At 46.6% G+C, this 23,094-nt stretch overlaps 1 protein-coding gene across 1 annotated transcript in view; it reads right to left on the bottom strand.

Moving 5' to 3' along the window:
• LRRC74A (leucine rich repeat containing 74A) overlaps nt 1-23,094 on the bottom strand; it is a 173,124-nt gene that overhangs the window by 132,010 nt on the left and 18,020 nt on the right. Inside the window, exons 4-6 of the mRNA XM_086936619.1 lie at nt 21,118-21,211; nt 20,490-20,539; nt 5,849-5,930 (exon numbers count right to left, since the gene is read on the bottom strand). Of these exons, the coding sequence (XP_086792745.1) occupies nt 5,849-5,930; nt 20,490-20,539; nt 21,118-21,211 (226 nt within the window). The remainder of the gene's footprint in view (nt 1-5,848; nt 5,931-20,489; nt 20,540-21,117; nt 21,212-23,094) is intronic.

The raw sequence follows: 23,094 nt of genomic DNA, 5'->3' as shown, positions 1-23,094 counted from the left end.
ATGAGTAGGCATTGCCTGAAGCTAAACTCGGATAAAACCGAGGTGGTGCTATTTCGTAAGCTTTCTCCTCTATGGTCACCAGTTTGGTGGCCAAGCATCTTAGGCCCCCTCCCTACACCGGTAGCTAAGGCTCAACATTTGGGGGTCATAATAGATGAGAAGCTTAATTTTAAAGCTCAGATTTCAAAGGTGGTGTCTTCTGCATTTTTCTACGATTAGAACTGTGCGTAAAATCCTTCCTTACATTCCTAGAAAGGCCAGAAAAACAGTTTTGACCTCCCTGGTTTTATCCAAGTTGGATTACCTCAATGCCTTATACATTAATTTGCAGTCCAATCAACTAAGAAGGTTACAATCGGTACACAATGTTGCCGCTAGATTTGTTCCGGATGTTCCTAAACACCAAACTATTAGGGCCGGGATTCAAGATCTGTATTGGCTGCCAGTCGGCCAGCGTGTGAAATTGAAGAAACTCTGTATAGCACATAAGGCACTTTACGGAGATGGCCCACAATTTCTTTGCCACATTTTTAGCTGGTACTTCCCTAGCAGATCATTGCGTTCTGCCAATGCCTTTCTAATTCTCACCCCCAGAGTTAAAACTAGGCACTGGGGGAAGGGGGGGGGGGAGTTAAACATAGTCCCATTAGGATATGGAACGCTCTTCCGCTTTCTCTTCGGAAGACTACATCTCTGCTTGAATTCAGGAAACACCTTAAGACGTGGCTTTTTAAAAACGAATGTCTCCCTCACAGTATGCGGACCGCAAGCGCCTAGACACCTATGGGTAGTAGTGCGCTATTCAAATTGGTATAACATAACATAACACATCAGGCTTTAAACACAAAGGCCCCACAAAAGTAAATAAAGTAACACATAAAAACACTGGCACTGAAGGGAACTGGCTGGTGTGTGGATTACCTCCTTGTGAGAGGCCAAAAGGCAGCAATTCAAAGTTAAGTTAACCAGTGACTTAAGTAGGCGAAAAAGTGAAGTGGCTGAAAGCCCCTATAATTAGGTTTAATATATATATTTTTTGTAAAATCAAAAGGTCTTGGGTAATGCCACACCTAAAAATGGGCTCTCTCAAGTCCTGATCAAGGTCCTGTGAAATGAATTCTATGTATGGCTGAGTACTGTTGACAGTTTATGAAACCATGAATGATCTGTTATTAGTCTAAGTTGCATAGAAAAAGCATAGTAGCAGCAGTAATACCTTCCAAGGTGTACAGTATAACAGCAGCTCAGCTCCCTGCACAAGCCATTCAGAAAGTGTGTGACAGCAATCGTACTGCCTGCACCAGGTCTACAGAAACAATGTGTGACAGGAGCCACACTGCCTGCACCAGGTCTACAGAAACAATGTGTGACCGCAGATGTACTGCCTGAACCAGGTCTACAGAAACAATGTGTGACGGCAGATGTACTGCCTGCACCAGGTCTTCAGAAACAATGTGTGACGGCAGATGTACTGCCTGAACCAGCCGCACAGAAAGAATGTGTGATGTCAGCTGTACTGCCTTAACCAGGTCTACAGAAACAATGTGTGACGGCAGATGTACTGCCTGCACCAGGTCTTCAGAAACAATGTGTGACGGCAGATGTACTGCCTGAACCAGCCGCACAGAAAGAATGTGTGATGTCAGCTGTACTGCCTGCACCAGGGGTACAGAAACAATGAGTGACGTCAGCTGTACTGCCTGCACCAGGTCTACAGAAACAATGTGTGACGTCAGCTGTACTGCCTGCACCAGGGGTACAGAAACAATGAGTGACGTCAGCAGTACTGCCTGCACCAGGTCTACAGAAACAATGTGTGACGTCAGCTGTACTGCCTGCACCAGGTTTTCAGAAACAATGTGTGACGGCAGATGTACTGCCTGAACCAGCCGCACAGAATGAATGTGTGACGGCAGATGTACTGCCTGCACCAGGTGTACAGAAACAATGTGTGACGTCAGCTGTACTGACTGCACCAGGTCTATAGAAACAATGTGTGATGTCAGCCGTACTGCCTGAACCAGCCGCACAGAAAGAATGTGTGACGGCAGATGTACTGCCTGCACCAGGTGTACAGAAACAATGTGTGACGTCACCTGTACTGACTGCACCAGGTGTACAGAAACAATGTGTGACGGCAGATGTACTGCCTGAACCAGCCGCACAGAAACAGTGTGTGACAGCAGATGTACTGCCTGCACCAGGTGTACAGAAACAATGTGTGATGGCAGCACACCAGTCGCACAGAAACAATGTGTGATGTCAGCTGTACTGCCCGCACCAGGTCTTCAGAAACAATGTGTGACAGCAGCTGTACTGGCTGCACCAGGTGTACAGAAACAATGTGTGATGTCAGCTGTACTGCCTACACCAGGCGCACAGAAATAATGTGTGATGACAGCCGTACTGCTGCACCAGGCGCACAGAAACAATGTGTAACAGCCGCTGTACTGCCTGCACCAGGTGTACAGAAACAATGTGTTATGGCAGATGTACTGCCTGAACCAGGTCTACAGAAACAATGTGTGACGTCAGCTGTACTGCCTGCACCAGGCCTACAGAAACAATGTGTGACGTCAGCTGTACTGCCTGCACCAGACGCACAGAAACAATGTGTGACGGCAGATGTACTGCCTGAACCAGGTCTACAGAAACAATGTGTGACGTCAGCTGTACTGCCTGCACCAGGTCTACAGAAACAATGTGTGACGTCAGCTGTACTGCCTGCACCAGGTGTACAGAAACAATGTGTAACAGCCGCTGTACTGCCTGCACCAGGTGTACAGAAACAATGTGTTATGGCAGCTGTGCTGCCTGCACCAGGTGTACAGAAGCAATGTGTGGCGTCAGCTGTACTGCCTGCACCAGGTCTACAGAAACAATGTGTAACAGCAGATGTACTGCCTGCACCAGGTGTACAGAAACAATGTGTTATGGCAGCTGTGCTGCCTGCACCAGGTGTACAGAAACAATGTGTGACGTCAGCTGTACTGCCTGCACCAGGTGTACAGAAACAATGTGTTATGGCAGCTGTACTGCCTGCACCAGGTGTACAGAAACAATGTGTTATGGCAGCTGTGCTGCCTGCACCAGGTGTACAGAAACAATGTGTGACGGCAGATGTACTGCCTGCACCAGGTGTACAGAAACAATGTGTGATGGCAGATGTACTGCCTGCACCAGGTGTACAAAAACAATGTGTGACGGCAGATGTACTGCCTGCACCAGGTGTACAGAAACAATGTGTGACGGCAGATGTACTGCCTGCACCAGGTGCACAGAAACAATGTGTGACGGCAGATGTACTGCCTGCACCAGGTGTACAGAAACAATGTGTTATGGCAGCTGTGCTGCCTGCACCAGGTGTACAGAAACAATGTGTGACGGCAGATGTACTGCCTGCACCAGGTGTACAGAAACAATGTGTGACGGCAGATGTACTGCCTGCACCAGGTGTACAGAAACAATGTGTGACGGCAGATGTACTGCCTGCACCAGGTGCACAGAAACAATGTGTGACGGCAGATGTACTGCCTGCACCAGGTGTACAGAAACAATGTGTGACGGCAGATGTACTGCCTGCACCAGGTGCACAGAAACAATGTGTGACGGCAGATGTGCTACCTGCACCAGGTGTACAGAAACAATGTGTGACGGCAGATGTACTGCCTGCACCAGGTGTACAGAAACAATGTGTGACGGCAGCTGTGCTACCTGCACCAGGTGTACAGAAACAATGTGTGACGGCAGATGTACTGCCTGCACCAGGTGTACAGAAACAATGTGTGACGGCAGATGTACTGCCTGCACCAGGTGTACAGAAACAATGTGTGACGGCAGATGTACTGCCTGCACCAGGTGCACAGAAACAATGTGTGACGGCAATAATAATAATAATACGAACAATAATAATAATAATAATAATACTATTAATAACAATAATAATAATAATAATAATAATAATAATAATAATAATAATAATAATACTATTAATAACAATAATAATAATAACATAATAACATAATAATACTAATATTATTCTTATTGTTGTTGTTATTATTATTAGTTCCCTAGTGCGGGCTGAATAGCAAGAACTGATTAATGGATGTCCATCATTACATGACGTCATAAATGTTGGTACTGTTTGATGCCATTGGCTAGTTTTGTAATTCATTTTGGTGTATTTTCTTTTTTATAAAAAAATCGTTCCTAGTTAGGGTTTTTCAACACGGAATAAAGTTACAAGGAAGTAACATAACATTCAGATAAGTAGGAGGCCCTTGAAGCAATGTCCCAAGAAAGAATAGAAATAAAGGGTGTAGATGAAGTGGCTGCCTCGAATAAATATCTACGGCGCCACAAAACTGAGTGGCCGAAAAAACAGGGTAGGTCTGTTGGGTAAACACCAGTGTCTAAGAATGCAGATTTTGGCCTTGGCGAAGTGTACTGACAAACACCTTGTTTTGTGGCTGGAGTAACCCATGCTAGCTGCATGGCAAGTCTAGCCTGACCAAAAGACCTCCAGACTTAGACAAGGCCACGTGACATGTAGGAGGTCACAATCAGGCACCTCCAACAAGTGGAGTCACCGATCAGATATGTCGTTCTTAGTCTGACAGGGGCCGGGTACCAATTCTGAAGTGTTTTAAAGAAGTTAAATTTGAGTCTTTTCTCTCTTAGGCCAGATTTCAAGAAGTGTCGACAGTTCCATCTCTGAGTAATCATATTGTTACTATTGTCTGCCATGCATAGCTGCATCTCTAAAAGTTTAGAACATGTGTGAGCCATTATAGTTCCATATAGGCCAGATATACATAATAGCCCCATCTCACCAAATTGAACCATATAGGGATATGGGTAGCTCCTAAGGGATTCATGTAATGACATATCCAATGAAAAATCTGGGTCTATTTCCAGATGGAATGCATCACGTAACATATGGAAAGGCTGAATGGCTCCACTTGTAGGCGTTCCATCCAGGGTGATTATGCCCTTCCTCTCCCATTTTTTCCATCTGATGCCTTTCTACCTAATCCAACTGCAGATTTCCACTACAGCAGCACCTCTTCCTGGATCAAGAATAGATTTTTAGCTTCTTATGTAAAGTGATCATATCATGATAGCTGTTTGCATAGTCGGATTGCCAGTATTTTTGTAACTATACACATGTACCAAGCCAGAGGCTTCACCTTTATGACTCTTCTCCAGGTCGACCCATGTAGAGGGGGGGTGAGCCCGAGGGAGGAATTCGACAAACTACGAGAGCCGGTGTGCTCAATTGTACGATTTTTGGTGTATTTCCAATAAAGACCTCTTCAAAAAACATTGTATGCAGCCATTCATGGAACACCCAAACCTTATCATGAGCCAGATTCACTTTTAAATGTTTTACTGTTGATTTTCATACTTTATAATTGAAATTTAAAAAAAACTTTCTAAGCGTCAGTCCAAACAAACTATGAGTGTCTCTTATTATGGATTCCAAAATAGATTCAAATAATTAGATAAAAAAAGGGCCTACGGATTCAACCGAGTCGAACTGATCTGTACCAATTATGAATTTTATTATGCATTTTTAAGCTTATTGTGAAACCCATATTCAGTCATCCAACGAGAGGATCAACTGGTCTGAGGTATCATTTCCATAATCCTAACCATGATTCGCTCTTCATCAATAAGATCCAAATTCAGACAAATACATTTTTAACCCGCTGTCCCAAATTAGCCAAACATTCTTAGACTCTAGTAACATTACATTTGAGATTTTTGTGACTTTCCATTCCATAATAATTTACAAATATTAATATGATATTATTTGACATTACAAAGAAGAGAAAGACTCTTTTACCCAGCATTTTCCCCATGTACACTCCACCGCTCTCACAGAAGGCGTTGTGGCTGAGGTCTAGTTGTTGCAACTTGAAATTGACCTACAGAGTAAATAAATGGATAAACTCAGACCAATCATAGGAGGACCAAAAAAATGAATCATGGTATTGCACTATTTTATACAAATCATTTATCTAGCACATGCTACAATGGAATCTATCTTTGAAGGCTGTCAGTCCCACATAAATTTGACATGCTAACTCATGAGTTAGTGTTGTTAATCTCTAATAGTTTTGAGATGCTGGTTGACTGATTAACCATTTCCGCAATCTGACTGCTCTTATCACCTTTAGGGTTGGTATAGAGTCAATCATATGCAAGAGGGAAGGCACCTGTCCTCCAGTAATAAACCAAGGGGCATATTACCAACAAATAGCGATAATTATCGCTATGTTGGTTTAGCGGCAATATTTTTATCGCCGAGCTGCGGAGATTTTTATCGCTTAGGAACCATGCTATTATCAAGGTTTATCTCCTAAGCAATAAAAATCGGCCGAAATGCATGAATATCGCTGAAAAGTCCGCGATATTCATGCATTACCGAGCTAATGCTCTTAGCCATGTTATCCACCTCCCATTGGATAACATGGCTAAGAACTGCTCAGGGGCAGGTGTTAGCTTTTAGAGATATTCGCGCTTAGCGCGAATATCTCCAAAATTGGTAATAGGAGATAGCGATGTTAGCGACTGTTTCCAGTCGCTAACATCTTGGCACGCCCACTTTGCATGTCATTAGTGATAAATATCACTGACATGCAAAGTGGGGCCCAAGATGGTCGCTATCTCCTACTAGCTGTCGCTAACTGGTGTTAGCGACAGCTAGGTAATAGGGAGATAATTTTATCTCCGCTTTCTTGGCTTTTAAAGCCAAAAAAGCGGAGATAAACCCCCTTGATAATATGCCCCATATTTCTTTAGTGGGCATGTCAGCTCTGCAAGACAGTACTTTGTATTATTGAAGCCTGAACTTGCGAATATGAGTTGATTTTACTCAGGAAACTTCTGCTGTAATCTATATGGGATGTGTTTAAATGTTCAAGAACAGCTCAGCAATCATCCCTTCCTTGCAAAGCCTGTAACACTGTAACATTAAAGTAATATTAGCACCTGCACCCTCATTTATACTTGATTGCACATGTGGTCTTTTTCCACCTGTTAATGACTCCACGTGAGCACACAATGATTTTCCATGATATTTTAAGAAAACGGCATCTACATTTAAAAGATGCTGTTTTCTTTCATTTATTGCTCCACACATTGGAGCGTTGAGTTGCCGGATAATCACACAACCTGTGCTGCTGGAAGTGAGCATGGCTGTGCGCATATGTTTCTTTTTGCTTTTCTTGGCGAACAGAAGGAGCCTTTTTCGGGTCTCACCTGTGACAGTGCATGTACTGCAAGCGCTGTCACTTGCGCGAGATTTTGTACACAGCGACGGGCTTGCAGCCCACCCATTGCTTAGCATTTGTTGGCTTCATTGGCACTCTTATTTGCTGTCTCCTAACTGGCCAGCGCGTGCTGGCTTCACCTTAATTGCTGTCCTCCCGCTGATTGCGCTGGAATTGAGGCACTACCTTTATTCCTCCTTCTTCCCTGTAGTCCTTGTTCAACCTCTTGCCATTTGTAGCTATGACTACCACACGTACCTCGAATAAGCCCCATTCGTCTTTGAAATGGATATTTATTGTGACAGCAGATGTGATCTGCTTCCTAATGCATTTTCACGGAGGCAATGACGTGCACAATAGTTTGCTTTATGTGAAAGGATTCAAAAGTGCCAATTTTTTTCTTCTTCACACATGGGGAGATTAATTTATTTGCTCAGAATCACAGCGTGTTGTGCCAAGACCTAACACGTATTGTTAGAATCAGCAGTATCTCTACCATTACCTTTTGTTCATGGTGTACAGCTAAGCATGGGCGGATTTTGCGGATCCACGATCCACGGATTTTGCGGATTTGCAGATCGTGGATCCGCAAAATCGGCGGATTTTGCGGATTTGCGGATCCGCGGATTTGGGGCGGGGCTTCCATGCGAGTGCACATGCCTCTTGTGTGTTTAAAAGGTCTGAGAAAGATCAGTTCAGCAGATGAAGAGAAAGAAGCCCCTGGTCACAAGAACAGCACGGGTATTGTGCTCGTGAAAGTCAAGGATGCAAAGGCCTCTATCCAGCATCACAGCTGATGTTCCACGGTAGATTTGGGATGAAGGCACACCTGCCCAGCCTCGACGACGCTCACGATTGTTTTTGGGCTAATGAATGAGTCACTGAATTTGAGCTTCAACTAGTTCGAGCGACCATGTGTGTGTTGCTATGCAATCGCCCCGAAGGGCGCAGGGGTCCCTGAGTGAGCTGTCCATCATAGTGGGTAAATGGCGGGAAGACGGTGCACACCGCGAGTGTGTGAGCGGGACCAAACGTGCGGGGCTTCAATGCGAGTTCACATGCCTCTTGTGTGTATAAAAGGTCAGAGAAAGATCAGTTCAGCAGATGAAGAGAAAGAAGCCCCTGGTCACAAGAACAGCACAGGTATTGCGCTAGTGAAAGTCAAGGATGCAAAGGCCTCTATCCAGCATCACAGCTGATGTTCCACAGTAGATTTGGGAAAGGAAATTACACCAGCCTGGCCTGTTGTAACTATTTTACGATGGCGCCGGCAAGCTGCCAGCGCCATCCTAAAATAGTTCCTAAATTAGCTTCAACAGGAAGCTCTAATAGATAAAATCGAGCACCTGCTTTATTTTATCTATTAGAGCTTCCTGTTGAAGCTAACTTAGTAACTATTTTAGGATGGCGCTGGCAGCTTACCGGCGCCATCGTAAAATAGTTACAACAGGCCAGGCTTCAACTTTTGCCCCCGGAATAATCCGCCGCTCGCGGATTTGCGAATTCTCGGTAAATTCGTGGGAGTTCGCAGATAGCGAATTTACTGAAAATTCACAAAATCCGCGTGCGGAACGGATTTTCCGCTCATACTTATGTACAGCATGGCCATGGCCAATTTTGGCAATGATTTGTTGTCATGATGTATATCAGCGTGACAAAAAAGAACAATAGGGAAATGGACTCTGATGCATCAAGCGCTAACACACTTTAAAAAAAAAGCGGATTAGCCTTGGCTGCATCATAGTGCTTTTTAAAATTATTTTTACCCACACTGCAAAGCATCTGTGCTGTTGGCAGCCAAACATTGCCAAAGCTAATATCTTTCATATGCAAGACCTATTGGTTTTGCCGATGCTTGTTTTAAGCAGTGTCACCGTGGCTGCAGGGCCGTATGAGAGATGGGCGCACTCAGCAGCCTTTTCTGAGTCGGTTGATCCCTGCGAAGTCTAACTTGACTGTGGTGCAACTCTCCTCTCCCTCCCTGATGAAGAAAGACAGCGCCTCCACGTGGCAGTAGTGTTTCTGCACTCCCCATTAGAGCAGATGAAAGGCTGGGCCTGATGAAAAGGGTGTCTGTGTGCTGTGGTTCACCTCTACCAAGATATATCCCGGGTGATCTACACAGATGCTCTGGGTAAGGGCTGCTTGTGGGGCGAGCTGGAGCCAGCTCGGGTTCACACCCTCTCAGATCTGTCTGCATAGGAAGAATAAACAAAAACCACTCACTGCCCTGCTGACACTATTAACAGCCTTCAGAGCAGCTGCCTGTGATGGTGAAGCAGGCATCTGTTCCCCTGAGCTCTGTGAAACAGAAAAAATATACTCAGGTGCAAAGATCTGAATAGCGCACTGCAGCCACTAGTATGGCCTTGCAGCGCTGGTGCAATTTGACACCCTGATCTCAGGGATATCACAGCTGTCAGTCATCAGCAGTATAATGAAAGTGATGTATGTGGTATCTTTAGAGCATTTGCTTTGCTGTATAAACTGTTAGAGTGGTGGATGATGTGGCGCTACTGCCAGAGCTGCCGACTTTGGATCTGGGCAACCGGGGTCTAGTCCCGGCGTCGGCTCACCATTGATTGTGGGCAAATCATTTATCTCCCCGGGCCAAAAAAATGAAGGTTGCCTTGTGTGATGTAATCTGGTCACAGAGGTATGTGCTGGAAGAATTTTCAGAGTGGGGGTGCTGCCATCAACGTTGCATCACTGAAGTCACAAAGATTGTGAAAAATCCTAGAGTTGCACAAAGAACAAGTGTAGCAAATGCGTAAAGCTGGTGAATGTGTGAAGCTGGTGGTCCATTTTGGAGCACACTCTTTCAAACACATTACTATTACTAAAGCATGGTGTGGTAGCTACTGCCATTTGCACATTTCCATTGAAATGGCACTCAATTTGCACAGGTATACAGTTTTCCGAATAAAACTGTACATCACACAAACAATAAAGTGGGGGTACAGCAAATATTTCATTTGTGCATCATCAAGTGAATTGATGTGTTTTATTCCTATTAAAATCTTTGTTTCCATCACACTTCAAAATTACAAAAGAATGTGCTTCATTTAGGCATGATATTTTCTGAAATATTTGTACAGTTCATTTACAGGTATTTAGATTTTGATGCCTGTTAGAACAAAATAACAACCTACAGCCTTTACTTTTAAACACACAGGAAGATTGTCACTGTTCACTTTACAAAATCCTCTCACTTTGCAAACAAAGAAAGAAAAGTAAACACCAATCTTCATGTTAACAGAATACGCAGTTGTTTGTCAGAGGACATAGCCTGACAGTTGACCTCTGTCTTTAAAGCACTGCAGATATGACACGATAACAGCAAAATGTAAAGGCACTTTATTGCTCATTTACCTTCTGAACTCCAGTATAGTTTTGTTTTTTTGGGTGGAGGACCTGCAGCACCCCCAGCACCACAACTTCCAGCGCTTATGGAAGTATCCCCTGAATTACTCTCTCCCCACTAGATATTCAGCTTTCTTTGAGTGGATTGTTTCACCCATGAATGGGTTTATGTGACGCATCCGTCACATATTCATCATATTTTTCCTTAATGAACCACAGGCTCAAAGGTGGAGGTATGAAAAAGCGGTCCCACAGTGCGATGGGACCCATTCCAGCTTCCATTAATGAAGAGGAAGGGGATACTGTGGGGTGAAACTGCGTTGATCCAATCTTTCACTGCACATTGTCCCTATTTTATCCTGATGTTTACCTCACTTTTATTTTAAGAAAGACCACACATTTAGCTCAGCAGCGGAGAGTGTTTGAAGATGATGAAAAATTTTGATTTTCTAGCCACAATTTTTCCTCAAATTCTATGCATGTTTTATGCAAAAAAAATTATAAATGTGGCTGTAGATATTTACAGCACTTAGAAGAGGCAGAAGCATTTCATGACGTACTCAGGGGTGGCTCCTCCTTAATGGCGGAGGAGCGTCGCCCCACTGGTCAGAGTCAGTCAGCAAAAAATAAAACAAAAATAAAAGAACATTTGTTTTATTTTCCACTGACTGACTGAGCCAGAGTGTCTTGCGGGGGCTGGGCCATGGCAGGGTAGAGGAGTGATTGACACTGTAAAGTGTGCATGTCAGTTTGACCGGCCGTCTCAGTCTGGCCAAACAGGTATGTGCACTTACGTTCCTCCAACCCAGCTGTGTTGACAGCCTGGTTGGAGAAAAACCGCTGGTTTCCTGGAAAGGGGAGACCACTCGGTCACCCCGAACGTATGGCTGGGTGCCCCGATCTCCCCGGAAACCTTTGCGGGCGGGGGGGCGTGTCCTGGATGGTATGCCCATAGCGGCGTGGTCGGAGCACGCCCCCGCCGCCTAAAAGGGTTGTCCTAACACCCGCCCGGAAGTCTGTGCACCTCTGGGCGGGATGGGGACGCTGCCCCGCCTTCCCGCTGCAAGATAAAAGTCGTGGGAATCCAGGCAAGCGTCCTCTTGTTCCTGCGCTCTGAAGGCTGCACCACTCGTCGCTCGTGAGCCCTCACGGGAACAAGCAGCAGTTTTTGAACGTGTAATCGTTGTTTTTTCTGTTTCAGTCGTCAAGGCGTAGCTGGAGTCCGAGTCACTACTGGAGATCGGGCAGAGATAAACCAGAACGCAGATATGCCTGGTAAGAAGAGTGGAAAGAGCTCCGAGATGGAACGAATGCTGCGCACACTGGTGAACCAAGTGTCGGCGATGGACAGGAAGATTGGTAAAGTAGATCAGCTGGGTCGCGGCTTAGCGGCCCTCCGGAAACAAGTGGAGGCCCAAGCAGGGCCCTCAGGGCGACCTAAGAGGATCGTGGGGCCTGCTTTGCCAAACATTACCCCAGGGGGGGATAAGGGGAAAAAGAAGAAGGGGAAAGCGGGTCCTAGCGAGGCCCCAGTCCCGATGGAGGTCCCGCTGGTCCCAGTAGCACCAGCGTCCAGCCCGGTACCAACACCGGATGTGGGATTGCCAATCCCTGTGGTTATCACACCGCTGGATAACGACCAAATACCTCCCGAACTAGCGATTCAGTTGGCGGCTGTGTTACCTTGGTTGAAGAAGGGAGCGGGGGATCCGCGGCTGTGGAAGACCCAGCCGAAGAAGCTAGGCAGATTATCGAGCAGCTCAGGCAGACAAGGAGCGCTGGGGCAGCGAACGTGCCTTCTATTTCTCCGCAGGTGGCGAACCCGGCCGCGGTCGAGAATCGGAATAAGTCGACCGTCACGACCGGAGGTACATCAGAAGCCGGTAAGAGATCGCTCCCAATAATGGGGGAGGGTGCTGTACCCTCGAGGTGAGAATGCTTGGCGCAACATGTTCCTATGGCAACGAAGGAGATGGTGTGGGCTAACAAATATATCAATATGTTTTCATTGTTGACAGACAATCGTGAGTTAGAATATGCCAAAACTCAGAAGGATTTATGGCACCCCAGTGTATGGAGGGCAAAGATGGCTGAATTCAGGGTGGAAGAGACCATGATGAATTGGATCAGGGCTTTCTCTGTTTTCGTAGCGATTATGGGTGAGCGAACACCAGAACTGTTGGGAGACCTTGCTTGCTACCAGAGCGGATCACGGGCTTCCATGAGAAGTATGGAGGAGATGAATGGAAAGGGTATGATGTGGCATTTAGAAAAGCAAAAGATTTTAATGAAACACTGACTTGGGATTGTTTGGATACTGTATCTTGGCATGCGCAGTTCCTTCCGGGCGCGGCGGGTGGATCAGGGTCGAGTGCAAACGGCTCCAGGGCCTTTCAGCAGAAACATCCACAGCCCTTTCGACCAACCTACGGGGGAGATACTCCGTCTAGATTGGGCGGGAATGGGAGTAAGCGAGGAGTATGTTGGGGTTTTAACAAAGGAACGTGTAGCAGGCCGCAGGGAACATGCAGGTTCAGGCATGCCTGCGCAGGTTGTGGTAACTCCTCCCACCCCGAAATGAGCTGCCGATCCAGAGGCAATAATACTGGAGGACAAGGGGGTACCAAGCAGGATTGACACGGTGCATCGGAGGTCTAAACAATCGCCCGTGGATATTCTGGCTTTGACTCCCTGGCTGAACAAATACCCTGATCATGTGTCCGCTGGGATCCTGCGAGATGGCTTCTCGTATGGCTTCAGGATCCCGGCGGGTAATTTTCGGGGGGCTCCCTCATGCAAAAACCAACTGTCTGTTAAACACAACCCGGCAGTGGCCGGCACTAAAATCGCAAAAGAGGTTCGCTTGGGCAGGGTTGCAGGACCGTTCGGTGAACCACCAACGGCCAATTTTGTGTGTTCCCCATTAGGGGTAGTTCCCAAGGAGGAGCCGGGAGAATTCAGGCTCATTCATAATTTATCTGCACCAAGGGGGGCTTCCGTTAATGAGGCGATCGATGCAGACATTTGCAGTGTGAGGTATGCATCATTCGATAACGCAGTGGTAATGTTTAATCACCTAGGCCCCGGTGCATTGCTAGCAAAATCGGATATTGAATCCGCATTTAGGCTGCTTCCGGTGCATCCCCAGGATCAGCACTTGTTGGGTTTTGCATTTCAGGGGAAGTACTACATGGATATGTGCATGCCGATGGGTTGTTCAATTTCATGTGCCTATTTTGAAATGCTTAGCTAATTTTTGGAGTGGGTATTCTCGAAGGCCTCAGGACACCAACATGTGATGCATTATCTCGATGATTTCCTGTTTCTCGGCCCAGCGGGCTTTCGGGACTGTGCATGGGCATTGCAGGATTTCTGCGTGCTCATGCGGGGTTTCGGGGTACCGTTGGCGCCAGGTAAGACGATGGGTCCAACTACCTCCCTGGAGTTTCTGGGTATCGAACTATACTCCGTGGAGGGTTGCTTCCGCTTGCCGGTGGAGAAGATCTCCAAATTCAGGGCCTCCTTGTTGCAATGTCTCCGGAACGACAAAGTGACACTGCACCAATTACAGCAAACAGTGGGTCAGCTTAACTTTGCATTGAAGGTTATGCCGATGGCTCGCCCTTTCTCACGATCCATTGCTCAGGCCATGGTTGGCCTCAAGGAAGGGCACCATCGCACGAGACTGTCGGCAGAGGTTCGCCAGGACATGCTCATTTGGCTGGCATTCTTGGCGGATTTCAACGGCCGAGTAGTTTGGAGCAAAGCCCCGGCCTCGTCAGCAGAATTAGGTTTATGGACCGACTCTGCGGGCAGTGTGGGGTTTGGCGCGATCCTTGGTAACCGTTGGCCGGCCCAGAAATGGCCAGCATAGTGGGAAACAAGTGGCTTGACGAGCAACATTGGTTTTCTAGAGTTATTCCCCATCTGGGTAGCGCTGTCGGCCTGGCCAGAAGAGTTCCGAAACCGCTCGGTGGTATTTTGGTCTGATAACATGACTGTGGTTGAGTGCATTAACTAGCAGGCAGCACGCTGCAAGTGGATATTGCTATTGTTGAAAGAAATTGTGTTGAAATGCTTGAGACTAAATGTACAATTCAGGGCAAAACATGTGCCGGGAGTATGAATAATGCAGCTGATACGCTCTCTCGTTTCAAAATGCAGGCTTTCAGGGATTGTTTGCCCTCGGAGGAGCTAGTGGCAGCGCCATTTCCCGAAGCATTATGGCAAATCGGCGCCCCGGACTACAAAACCTCGTGGCAGCCAGTTTAGTGCCCAGGACAAGGAAAGCTTATGAAGGGGCGTTCCGCTCGTACTGCTCCTTTTTGGGCCCTGCATGGGAGCATAGATGGGGTCAGGAGGGGTCCTTTACCCAATTTTTAGTGGAACTTCATGAGGAGGGCCGGTCGGTGGCAACCGCCAGTCGGTATAAGGCCGCCATATCGTTTATGGCTCAGCTCCAAGGGATCAGGGACGTGACGGACTCCTTTATAGTCAGAAGGGCGCTGCGCGGCTGGCGGCGCCTAGAGGGTCGCAAAAAGGATACCAGGCACCCAATAGGATTTGACAGATTGATCTCCTTGTGGGCTAAACTGGAGGAGACATGCTCCTCACCTAGTGAGGTCGTCCTATTCCGGGCAGCATTTGCGTTGGCATTCTATGGGGCCCTGCGGGTAAGCGAACTAGTGGCTGCCAACAAAAGGGATACTGAAGGGGGTCTGCACAAGGACCACACGCAAGTGAGGGGGCATTCCCTGCTGATCATGATAGCCAGGTCAAAGACAGACCAGGAGGCACAGGGGAATAGCATTGTGTTGCAGCGCGCTCCAGGTAGTCCCTGTTGTCCAGTGAGGCATGTTGAGGCCTACCTAAAACAAAGGTTGACGACATGGGGGGGCCTTGCTGCGACATGCTGACGGCACCCCGTTAACAAAGTTTCAGTTCCAGAGGGTGCTGGCAATCACGATTGCAGCTGCGGGCTTGAACCCGAATGATTTTGGGACTCATTCATTCAGGATAGGGGCCGCTACAGAAGCAACGGCTGGGGGTCTGCATGCAGACAATGTTAAACAATTAGGCCGCTGGTCTTCGAATTGTTTCAAACGGTACGTGCGGCTGCACATGTTGTAAGTTGCTGAAGAAGTGCACTCACACTTGTTGTCTTTTGTTTGGATTACAGTTTCACGAGCCTGTGACGCAGGGACCAGTATCAGCTAACCACCACTTCAGGAACTAGGAATGAAAGACGAGTGGTCTGGGTCGTGGGCCACTCATACGTGAGGCGTGCCGCGGACATATTCAAGACAGGTGATGCGATCCACACATCTCAGGAATATGGTTTCAGGGTGTCCTTCCATGGGAAGGGCAGCCTGTGTATTGACCGACTGCAAAGTTTTGTGAATGAATTGTTAGGGCGGCACCGGTCACCGCCATCTGTAGTCATAGTGCACATTGGGGGCAATGACTTGGTAAGGTTGGGCAGACGAGCTTTAATCGAGCACATACTTTCTGCAGTTAGTTGGTCAGCAAAGACGCTCCCGGGGTGTACAATAGCTTGGTCACACTTGATTCCCAGGAAGGTATGGAGGGGTGGATTGTTCACAACAGCGTTGAACCATTCGGTAAAGAGGGTCAACAATAAAATGGAAAAATTGTTTCGCTCTGCTCATCTTCAAAGCATACCTCATGGGTGCATCTGGGGGGACCACTGTTATTCAGATGATGGGGTACACCTGTCCAGGGTGGGGAATGACTTATTGATAGGAGACATGATAGCTTGGCTAGTGGGATTGAGGAGACATGACCTATAGGAGGTGTGGGGGGGCCAGATAGTCGGTCAACTATCTGGCCTGTGGCGGTAAGGTCATGATCGGTGAGCAGTGATTTCAAGGTCCCTAGGGGGGGCGCCACCCATTATGGATGGGAGCGCCCGGGGGGAGGCAGCCATTGGCCCCTCCCACGGGGTGGGGCGGCACCCATTACGGATGGGATCGCCCAGGGGGAGACGGCCATAGGCCCCTCCCAGGGGGAGATGGCTATATGCCCCTCCCACGAATTTCCCGGGGGCCGGATATCTGCTCCGGCGGAAGAGAGTGCTGGGAAAGGGGGGGGAGTCCACGCTGTTCTTCTTATGGATACCCCGCACGGGAACTCGGACGACCTTAAGATGGTGCTGAGTGAAAGGGGGCCCCCATGACAAGGGAAGTTACAGTTGGCTACGAGGGTAAAGTCCTCTGCGCATGCGCCACTCACACGTGAGGGCGGAAATTTGGTGATAGGGATCTGACACCGGTTAAGACCTTGCCGTTGGCCCCTAACGATAGGATGTACAAAAATTCGTATGCAATGCATTATGTCATGATGTTAGACTCGGTTAGGAAAATCTTTGTATTAGAGATTTGTTAAGGTTAGCCTGGATACCTGTCTTCATCAAATGTAATGAAAGTTGAATTTTTGTACATAATACATGAAACGTTTTTAATTTAAAGTTTTAAATTTTGTTTCATATTTTAATGAATACGGCCGGGGGGGCCCCCCTGCCTTCCAAAAGTGCAAACTGTGTCTGTCTCCTACCATTGGGATTGGTGGTGGAAGGGGTGGCGGGCATCCCGGGCCATATGGAAAGGGGAGACCACTCGGTCACCCCGAACGTATGGCTGGGTGCCCCGATCCCCCGGGAAACCTTTGCGGGCAGGGGGCGTGTCCCGGCCGGTATGCCCATAGCGGCGTGGTCGGAGCACGCCCCGCCGCCTAAAAGGGTTGTCCTAACACCCGCCCGGAAGTCTGTGCACCTCTGGGCGGGATGGGGACGCTGCCCCGCCTTCCCGCTGCAAGATAAAAGTCGCGGGAATCCAGGCAAGCGTCCTCTTGTTCCTGCCCTCTGAAGGCTGCACCACTCTACGCTCGTGAGCCCTCAAGGGAACAAGCGCGAGTTTTTGACCCACCCACCAGCCCCTGTTGCAGAGGTTTGGGAGTAAACAAAGTTCTAAGTCGCAATTTGATTGTAATGAATAAACGTCTTGTTGGAATTGTTGCTCTCATCTTAAATCGATGCCAAGAGTATGCATGCAACTGAATACTTGCCTATAGGCCTTTTTTCCTTTGTAGAAATGTAATGGAATGTATGCAATAAAGAACGTTCTCTGCTCTAGGACCTTTTTTCCTTTGTAGCAATGTTTATAGTTCATTGGATATACCTAGCTGGAATTTAAGATTAAGCATAGGTTTTTTCTCCCTAGTAGGTAACTAACTGTCGTATTTATTTAGTCTTCGGTCAGGCGGTAAGGTCATGATCGGTGAGCAGTGATTTCAAGGTCCCTAGGGGGGGCGCCACCCATTATGGATGGGAGCGCCCGGGGGGAGGCGGCCATTGGCCCCTCCCCCGGGGGGGCGGCACCCATTACGGATGGGATCGCCCAGGGGGAGACGGCCATAGGTCCCTCCCAGGGGGAGACGGCTATATGCCCCTCCCACGAATTTCCCGGGGGCCGGATATCCTCTCCGGCGGAAGAGAGTGCGGGGAAAGGGGGGTAGTCCACGCTGTCCTTCTTACGGATACCACGCACGGGAACTCGGACGATCTTAAGATGGCGCCGAGTGAAAGGGGGCCCCCATGACAAGGGAAGTTACAGTTGGCTACGAGGGTAAAGTCCTCTGCGCATGCGCCACTCACACGTGAGGGCGGAAATTTGGTGATAGGGATCTGACACCAGTTAAGACCTTGCCGTTGGCCCCTAACGATAGGATGTACAAAAATTTGTATGCAATGCATTATGTCATGATGTTAGACTCGGTTAGGAAAATCTTTGTATTAGAGATTTGTTAAGTTTAGCCTGGATACCTGTCTTCATCAAATGTAATGAAAGTTGAATTTTTGTACATGATACATGAAACTTTTTAATTTAAAGTTTTAAATTTTGTTTAATATTTTAATAAATACGGCCTGGGGGTCGTGAGGCCCCCCTGCCTTCCAAAAGTTCAAACTGTGTCTGTCTCCTACCATTGGGATTGGTGGTGGAAGGGGTGGCGGGCATCCCGGACCATATGTGCCTGAGCAAGCGTCAGACCAGCCGGCTCAGGCCAATTGGGTTGAGCGTATGCTTTGTGCCCTAGTGACTGCCGGAAGGAAAGAAGCACCAAGGCAGCTGGCAGCCTCGGCAGGAGGACACGTACGTTTAAAAAAAAGAAATCCCTTATACCCCGTCCGCCTCACTTTAGTTTCGCGGTGGCCATCACTGGATGTACTGTATGAGTCAATGTTCACAAACCAGTCTACAAGTTTTCTAAATTAGTTTTTCCAATTGTTGCTTTTTTTGAAAGTTTTCTATTAATGTATGCATGTCTCTCAAAAGTCGCATTTGTAGACATGTTACAATTATAAGCACTAATTTGGATACGTGTTTGACATAGTATAAGAAACATTTCTGTCTCCTGTTATAAATAACGATCTTGCAGTATTAGCCTGCAAGAACGTAATTAAATATTCATGCCCTTAACGAGAAATGGTATGGCACACACTACGTTTCAGGTTAAGCTAAAATTGCAGATCACTCAGTGTACAACTGTAAAGGCTTCAAATTGGTGCCACGCAGAGGTCTGTAATGCTTCTGCAGAGTCAGGCTTGCCTTTTTCTCATTAGACATTTTCCCAGTGGGCTGGAGCCTTTGGAGGCCGACGTCAAGGTCTCATCTGAAACAGCGCCTGAACTGTTGTAGGCAAGACATTTTGATAGCTTATTGGTTGGCTTCATCATCACTTGCATTTCTTTGTTTCGCTTTGGTCAGCGCCAGTTAGCTTCACTTCCTCTACATGTGTTTGTCCCTCCCCTGGAGCATGACTTAAGTACTTGTGTCATTTCATTGCCCTCTGTGTTGTTGCCTGCTCCCCCTCCCTCCCACCCTCCATTGTGCTCCATGTTGTTACTTGCTCCATCCACCCTCCTACCTCACTCAATGGTGTTCCTTGACCCCACTCACTGTCTTGTACCGCTCCTTGATATTGCTTGCCCCACATCTACCATCCCAATCCATGTTATTGCTTGCTTCACCCACCCTCCATTGTGATCCGTACTGCTATACAACATGCAATACATACTACATGTGTAAAAGTAACTAAAAGTTCATAAACTGCCTTCTAAGAGTGCCATGCATGTTTCTGCAAAAAAGGTTAAAAATTAACCAATGTAATGATAAAAAAAAATTAAAGAAAGTATGCATTTGCCCTGGCACCAAAGTGGACTACTTTTATGGGGAGGTGAAAATTTGCAACAGCAAAATGCTGCCATCCACAAGGAAGAGAGCCAATGGCTGAAGTGGGCTGACCCATTGCCTCCATTTGCTAGCTGTGATGGGCAGAAGCAAAACGTGAATCACACGTTAACAGACCAATTGATTAAGAGAACTGGCCGAAAGCTCCTCTATGTATATACATATGTATGCATGTTAATAGAAAGAGATGGATGGGTGGGTGGGTGGTTAGATGGATGGATGGATGGATGGATGGATGGATGGATGGATGGATGGATGGATGGGTGGATGGATGGATGGATGGATGGCTGGATGGATGGATGGATGGATGGATGGATGGATGGATGGATGGATGGATAGATAGATAGATAGATGTTTTTATTATAACTTCTTTGGAAAGCATGAGGCAGGTGACGCAGCAAACGCTATCTCTTGGCCAGACCTAAAAGGACACAGATGACTGATGTAAGTGCAACACTGAACATAGACCTGTAGCTAAAGAAAACCCTATGACGCTACTGCAGGCCTGAAGAGCAGCAGACTATATGGGCTTGCAAGCCCTTCTCTTTAGTCAGTGTAAATATAGTATATATTTAGTACTCACAGACAGGGCCTCAGAAAAGTGCTTGGCAGATGCATCCTTGAACCCATTTCCTGAAAAAGAAGAGATTGTGAGCTGTTGACTCCTTCCAAGGCTCTGGCAATCGCAAACATGTCAAGTCAATTTCAATGTGAGGGGAATTCCCTCTCTTTGATGACTCTCAACTTGACACTCTCAATGAGGTATAAAACACATAACTGTAGTCATGGGTGCCTGATGCCACACTTCAGAAGATTCAGCCATCCCACCCCCAACCCCTAGTGCTGCCTTTAGAGATGCCACCCTTCCATGGTTTTTGGCGAGTAATTATGATAAGCTCAAACTTCTGGTCAACCACTTTTGATCCTGATGGAGCAAATGTAAGCATTTGGAAGAAATCTGCATTGAAACACCCCCTCTGAAGAGCCCTTTTTGCTACCTAATAAAGAGATTTCATACACATCAGTTCTGGCTGGGAAACCCAAACTATAAAGGCTCTTGGTTTACAGTGGCAGATCACCACAGGGGCACATGGTGTCAGGACCCATAAGCAGATGACGTCTGCCTCCAAAGGATGCCTTAGCTTGTGCAACCCTCCAAAGGATGTCTTATGCAGATCAGACCCCCACGTATGAACACTGCAGACACCTACCAGACAGCTTCACCACTTGCAAGGTCGCGTTTTCGAGCAGCATTTTACAGAACTCTTCTGAGCCTCGGAACTGCAGCTGGTTGTTGGAGAGGTCCTAAAAGGAGACAAGATGATCACTTTCAGTACATAGTGTTACAGGCAGCCTTTCAAGGTCAGCTCCTTTAGAGATGCAGTCAATGATGGAAGAGCACGATTTGACAAACACCCAGGAAACCAGAGACAATAAGCCTGACATGATAATATTGTGGTTAATTGTGATAGGGCCAAGGATTGCCAAATTCTGTCAGGTAAATTGTATCATGCAAATGAAAGTGTATTCCAGCACACTGTAAATTAAAAAGCATACTTCAAAGGAACACCGGATCTCTAACATGGCAATGACAGGAGGGCCAGGAAGTGGCATGGAAAGTGAACATGAAGGCATGTGCTTAACCACTGCCAACTCTCTGAAAACACACTGTATATTGTTTCAATTCTTAATAAGATTTGGTGTGCAGCACCTAGTTCAAAGAAAATTATATCACTTTACATCGCCGTATTTTTCATCACTCTGCTACTTGCTGTTACTTATTAAAATTAGGAATATTTTTGCAAACGTGTGAAGAACTCGACCTTTTTTCCATGATCTCTCTCCCAATTATATTTAGTTTGTTTCAATAATCTGGGCATCTGGTGTTTGACCTCTGGAGTAACAGTTCCTGTAGGCCAGACTTAAACTACGTGGGCTTTGTCCTAATAAAGAAACACATTTGTGCTATAGATATATATTACAATATTTGACACATTGGTATGTCAATTCTAAGTACGTGCAATAGATTTGCTCAACTGCACAAAGTTAAATTTTGAGGTAAAAAAAAAATAATTCCACTTGTGGCCAAACATTTCGATTTTTTTGTGGGGCATCTCGGCTGGTCTGGCAAATAGTTTAGGAAGAGAAAGAGGTGAAAATAAGAGGATGAACATTTTGCAATATTGCTTTCTGTGGTAAAAATGCCTTTGGGAGAGCCTTAGCAAGAAGGTATAGCCTTAAAACAGGTACTATATCACGTTTACAAAAATCTGGGGCAGAAAAAGAACAAGATTCAGATGTGATTAACTTACTGTACTTTGCCAATCACAGTCTGGTGTTACCCACGACATTTTTCTGATTGGGCCATTCTCAGGAAAGAGCTTCCGGGTGAACAATGAATACCGGACGGCCTGAGAGATAGCTCCATCCTCTCTGGCTTTAACCTCTTGGTCTAGAAAGCTGCTACAAGGGTCTAAAGAAGATAGATTCCACCTTGCTTAGGACAACTCAGGGGCCATTCCCTATGGGCTAGACAGCTTACTTTGTGTAAAAATGCATCTCTGGTTGCAGGTGAGTGCAAAGGGTTCTTCTGGGCACAGAGAAAGCTGTGTCCGCATGGAAAACTGTAACTATCCATTTCTGTGGCTGGGATATGTAGAAAGTCTAATGGACAAAGGAGACCCGATGTTGCTTGAGAATTAAACCATTATTCGCGCAGTGGTCTTTGCCACTGATAGCCTAGTTTGACCTTTCATAGTCCCTTGCTGATTTTATTCTCAGGAGGTCTACTGTTGGAGTCTAAGGATAAATGACATGTCTGCTTGCAGAAATAATTCCTATCTTGCTGACAACGATCACGCGAGAGTCAGTGCTTTCTTTGATTCATGTGTGGAATGCTGCTTTGAGGGGGAAAGGATGACAGACTCTTGCTTACCATTCTGATATCCTAAAGCACACGTGTTTTAATATGAAATAGGTCACACATGATGTTACCTTATAAGATGCATTTGTTCTAGTTGACATTATAAGCTTTTGTTGGAGGGATCAATTTAATAAATGGAAATTAGCTTATGCACCTTATGTGGAAATACCTTGTTTACAAATTCAACAAAAAATGATGACAGAAACATAATACTCTGCTCTAATTCAAATGAGTTATATATGTTTCTGCACGTATATTACTATCA

Source organism: Lissotriton vulgaris, chromosome 9 (genome assembly GCF_964263255.1).
Source record: "Lissotriton vulgaris chromosome 9, aLisVul1.2, whole genome shotgun sequence".
Classification (NCBI taxonomy): Eukaryota; Metazoa; Chordata; class Amphibia; order Caudata; family Salamandridae; genus Lissotriton; species Lissotriton vulgaris.
This window is presented reverse-complemented; position numbering and strand designations above follow the sequence as displayed.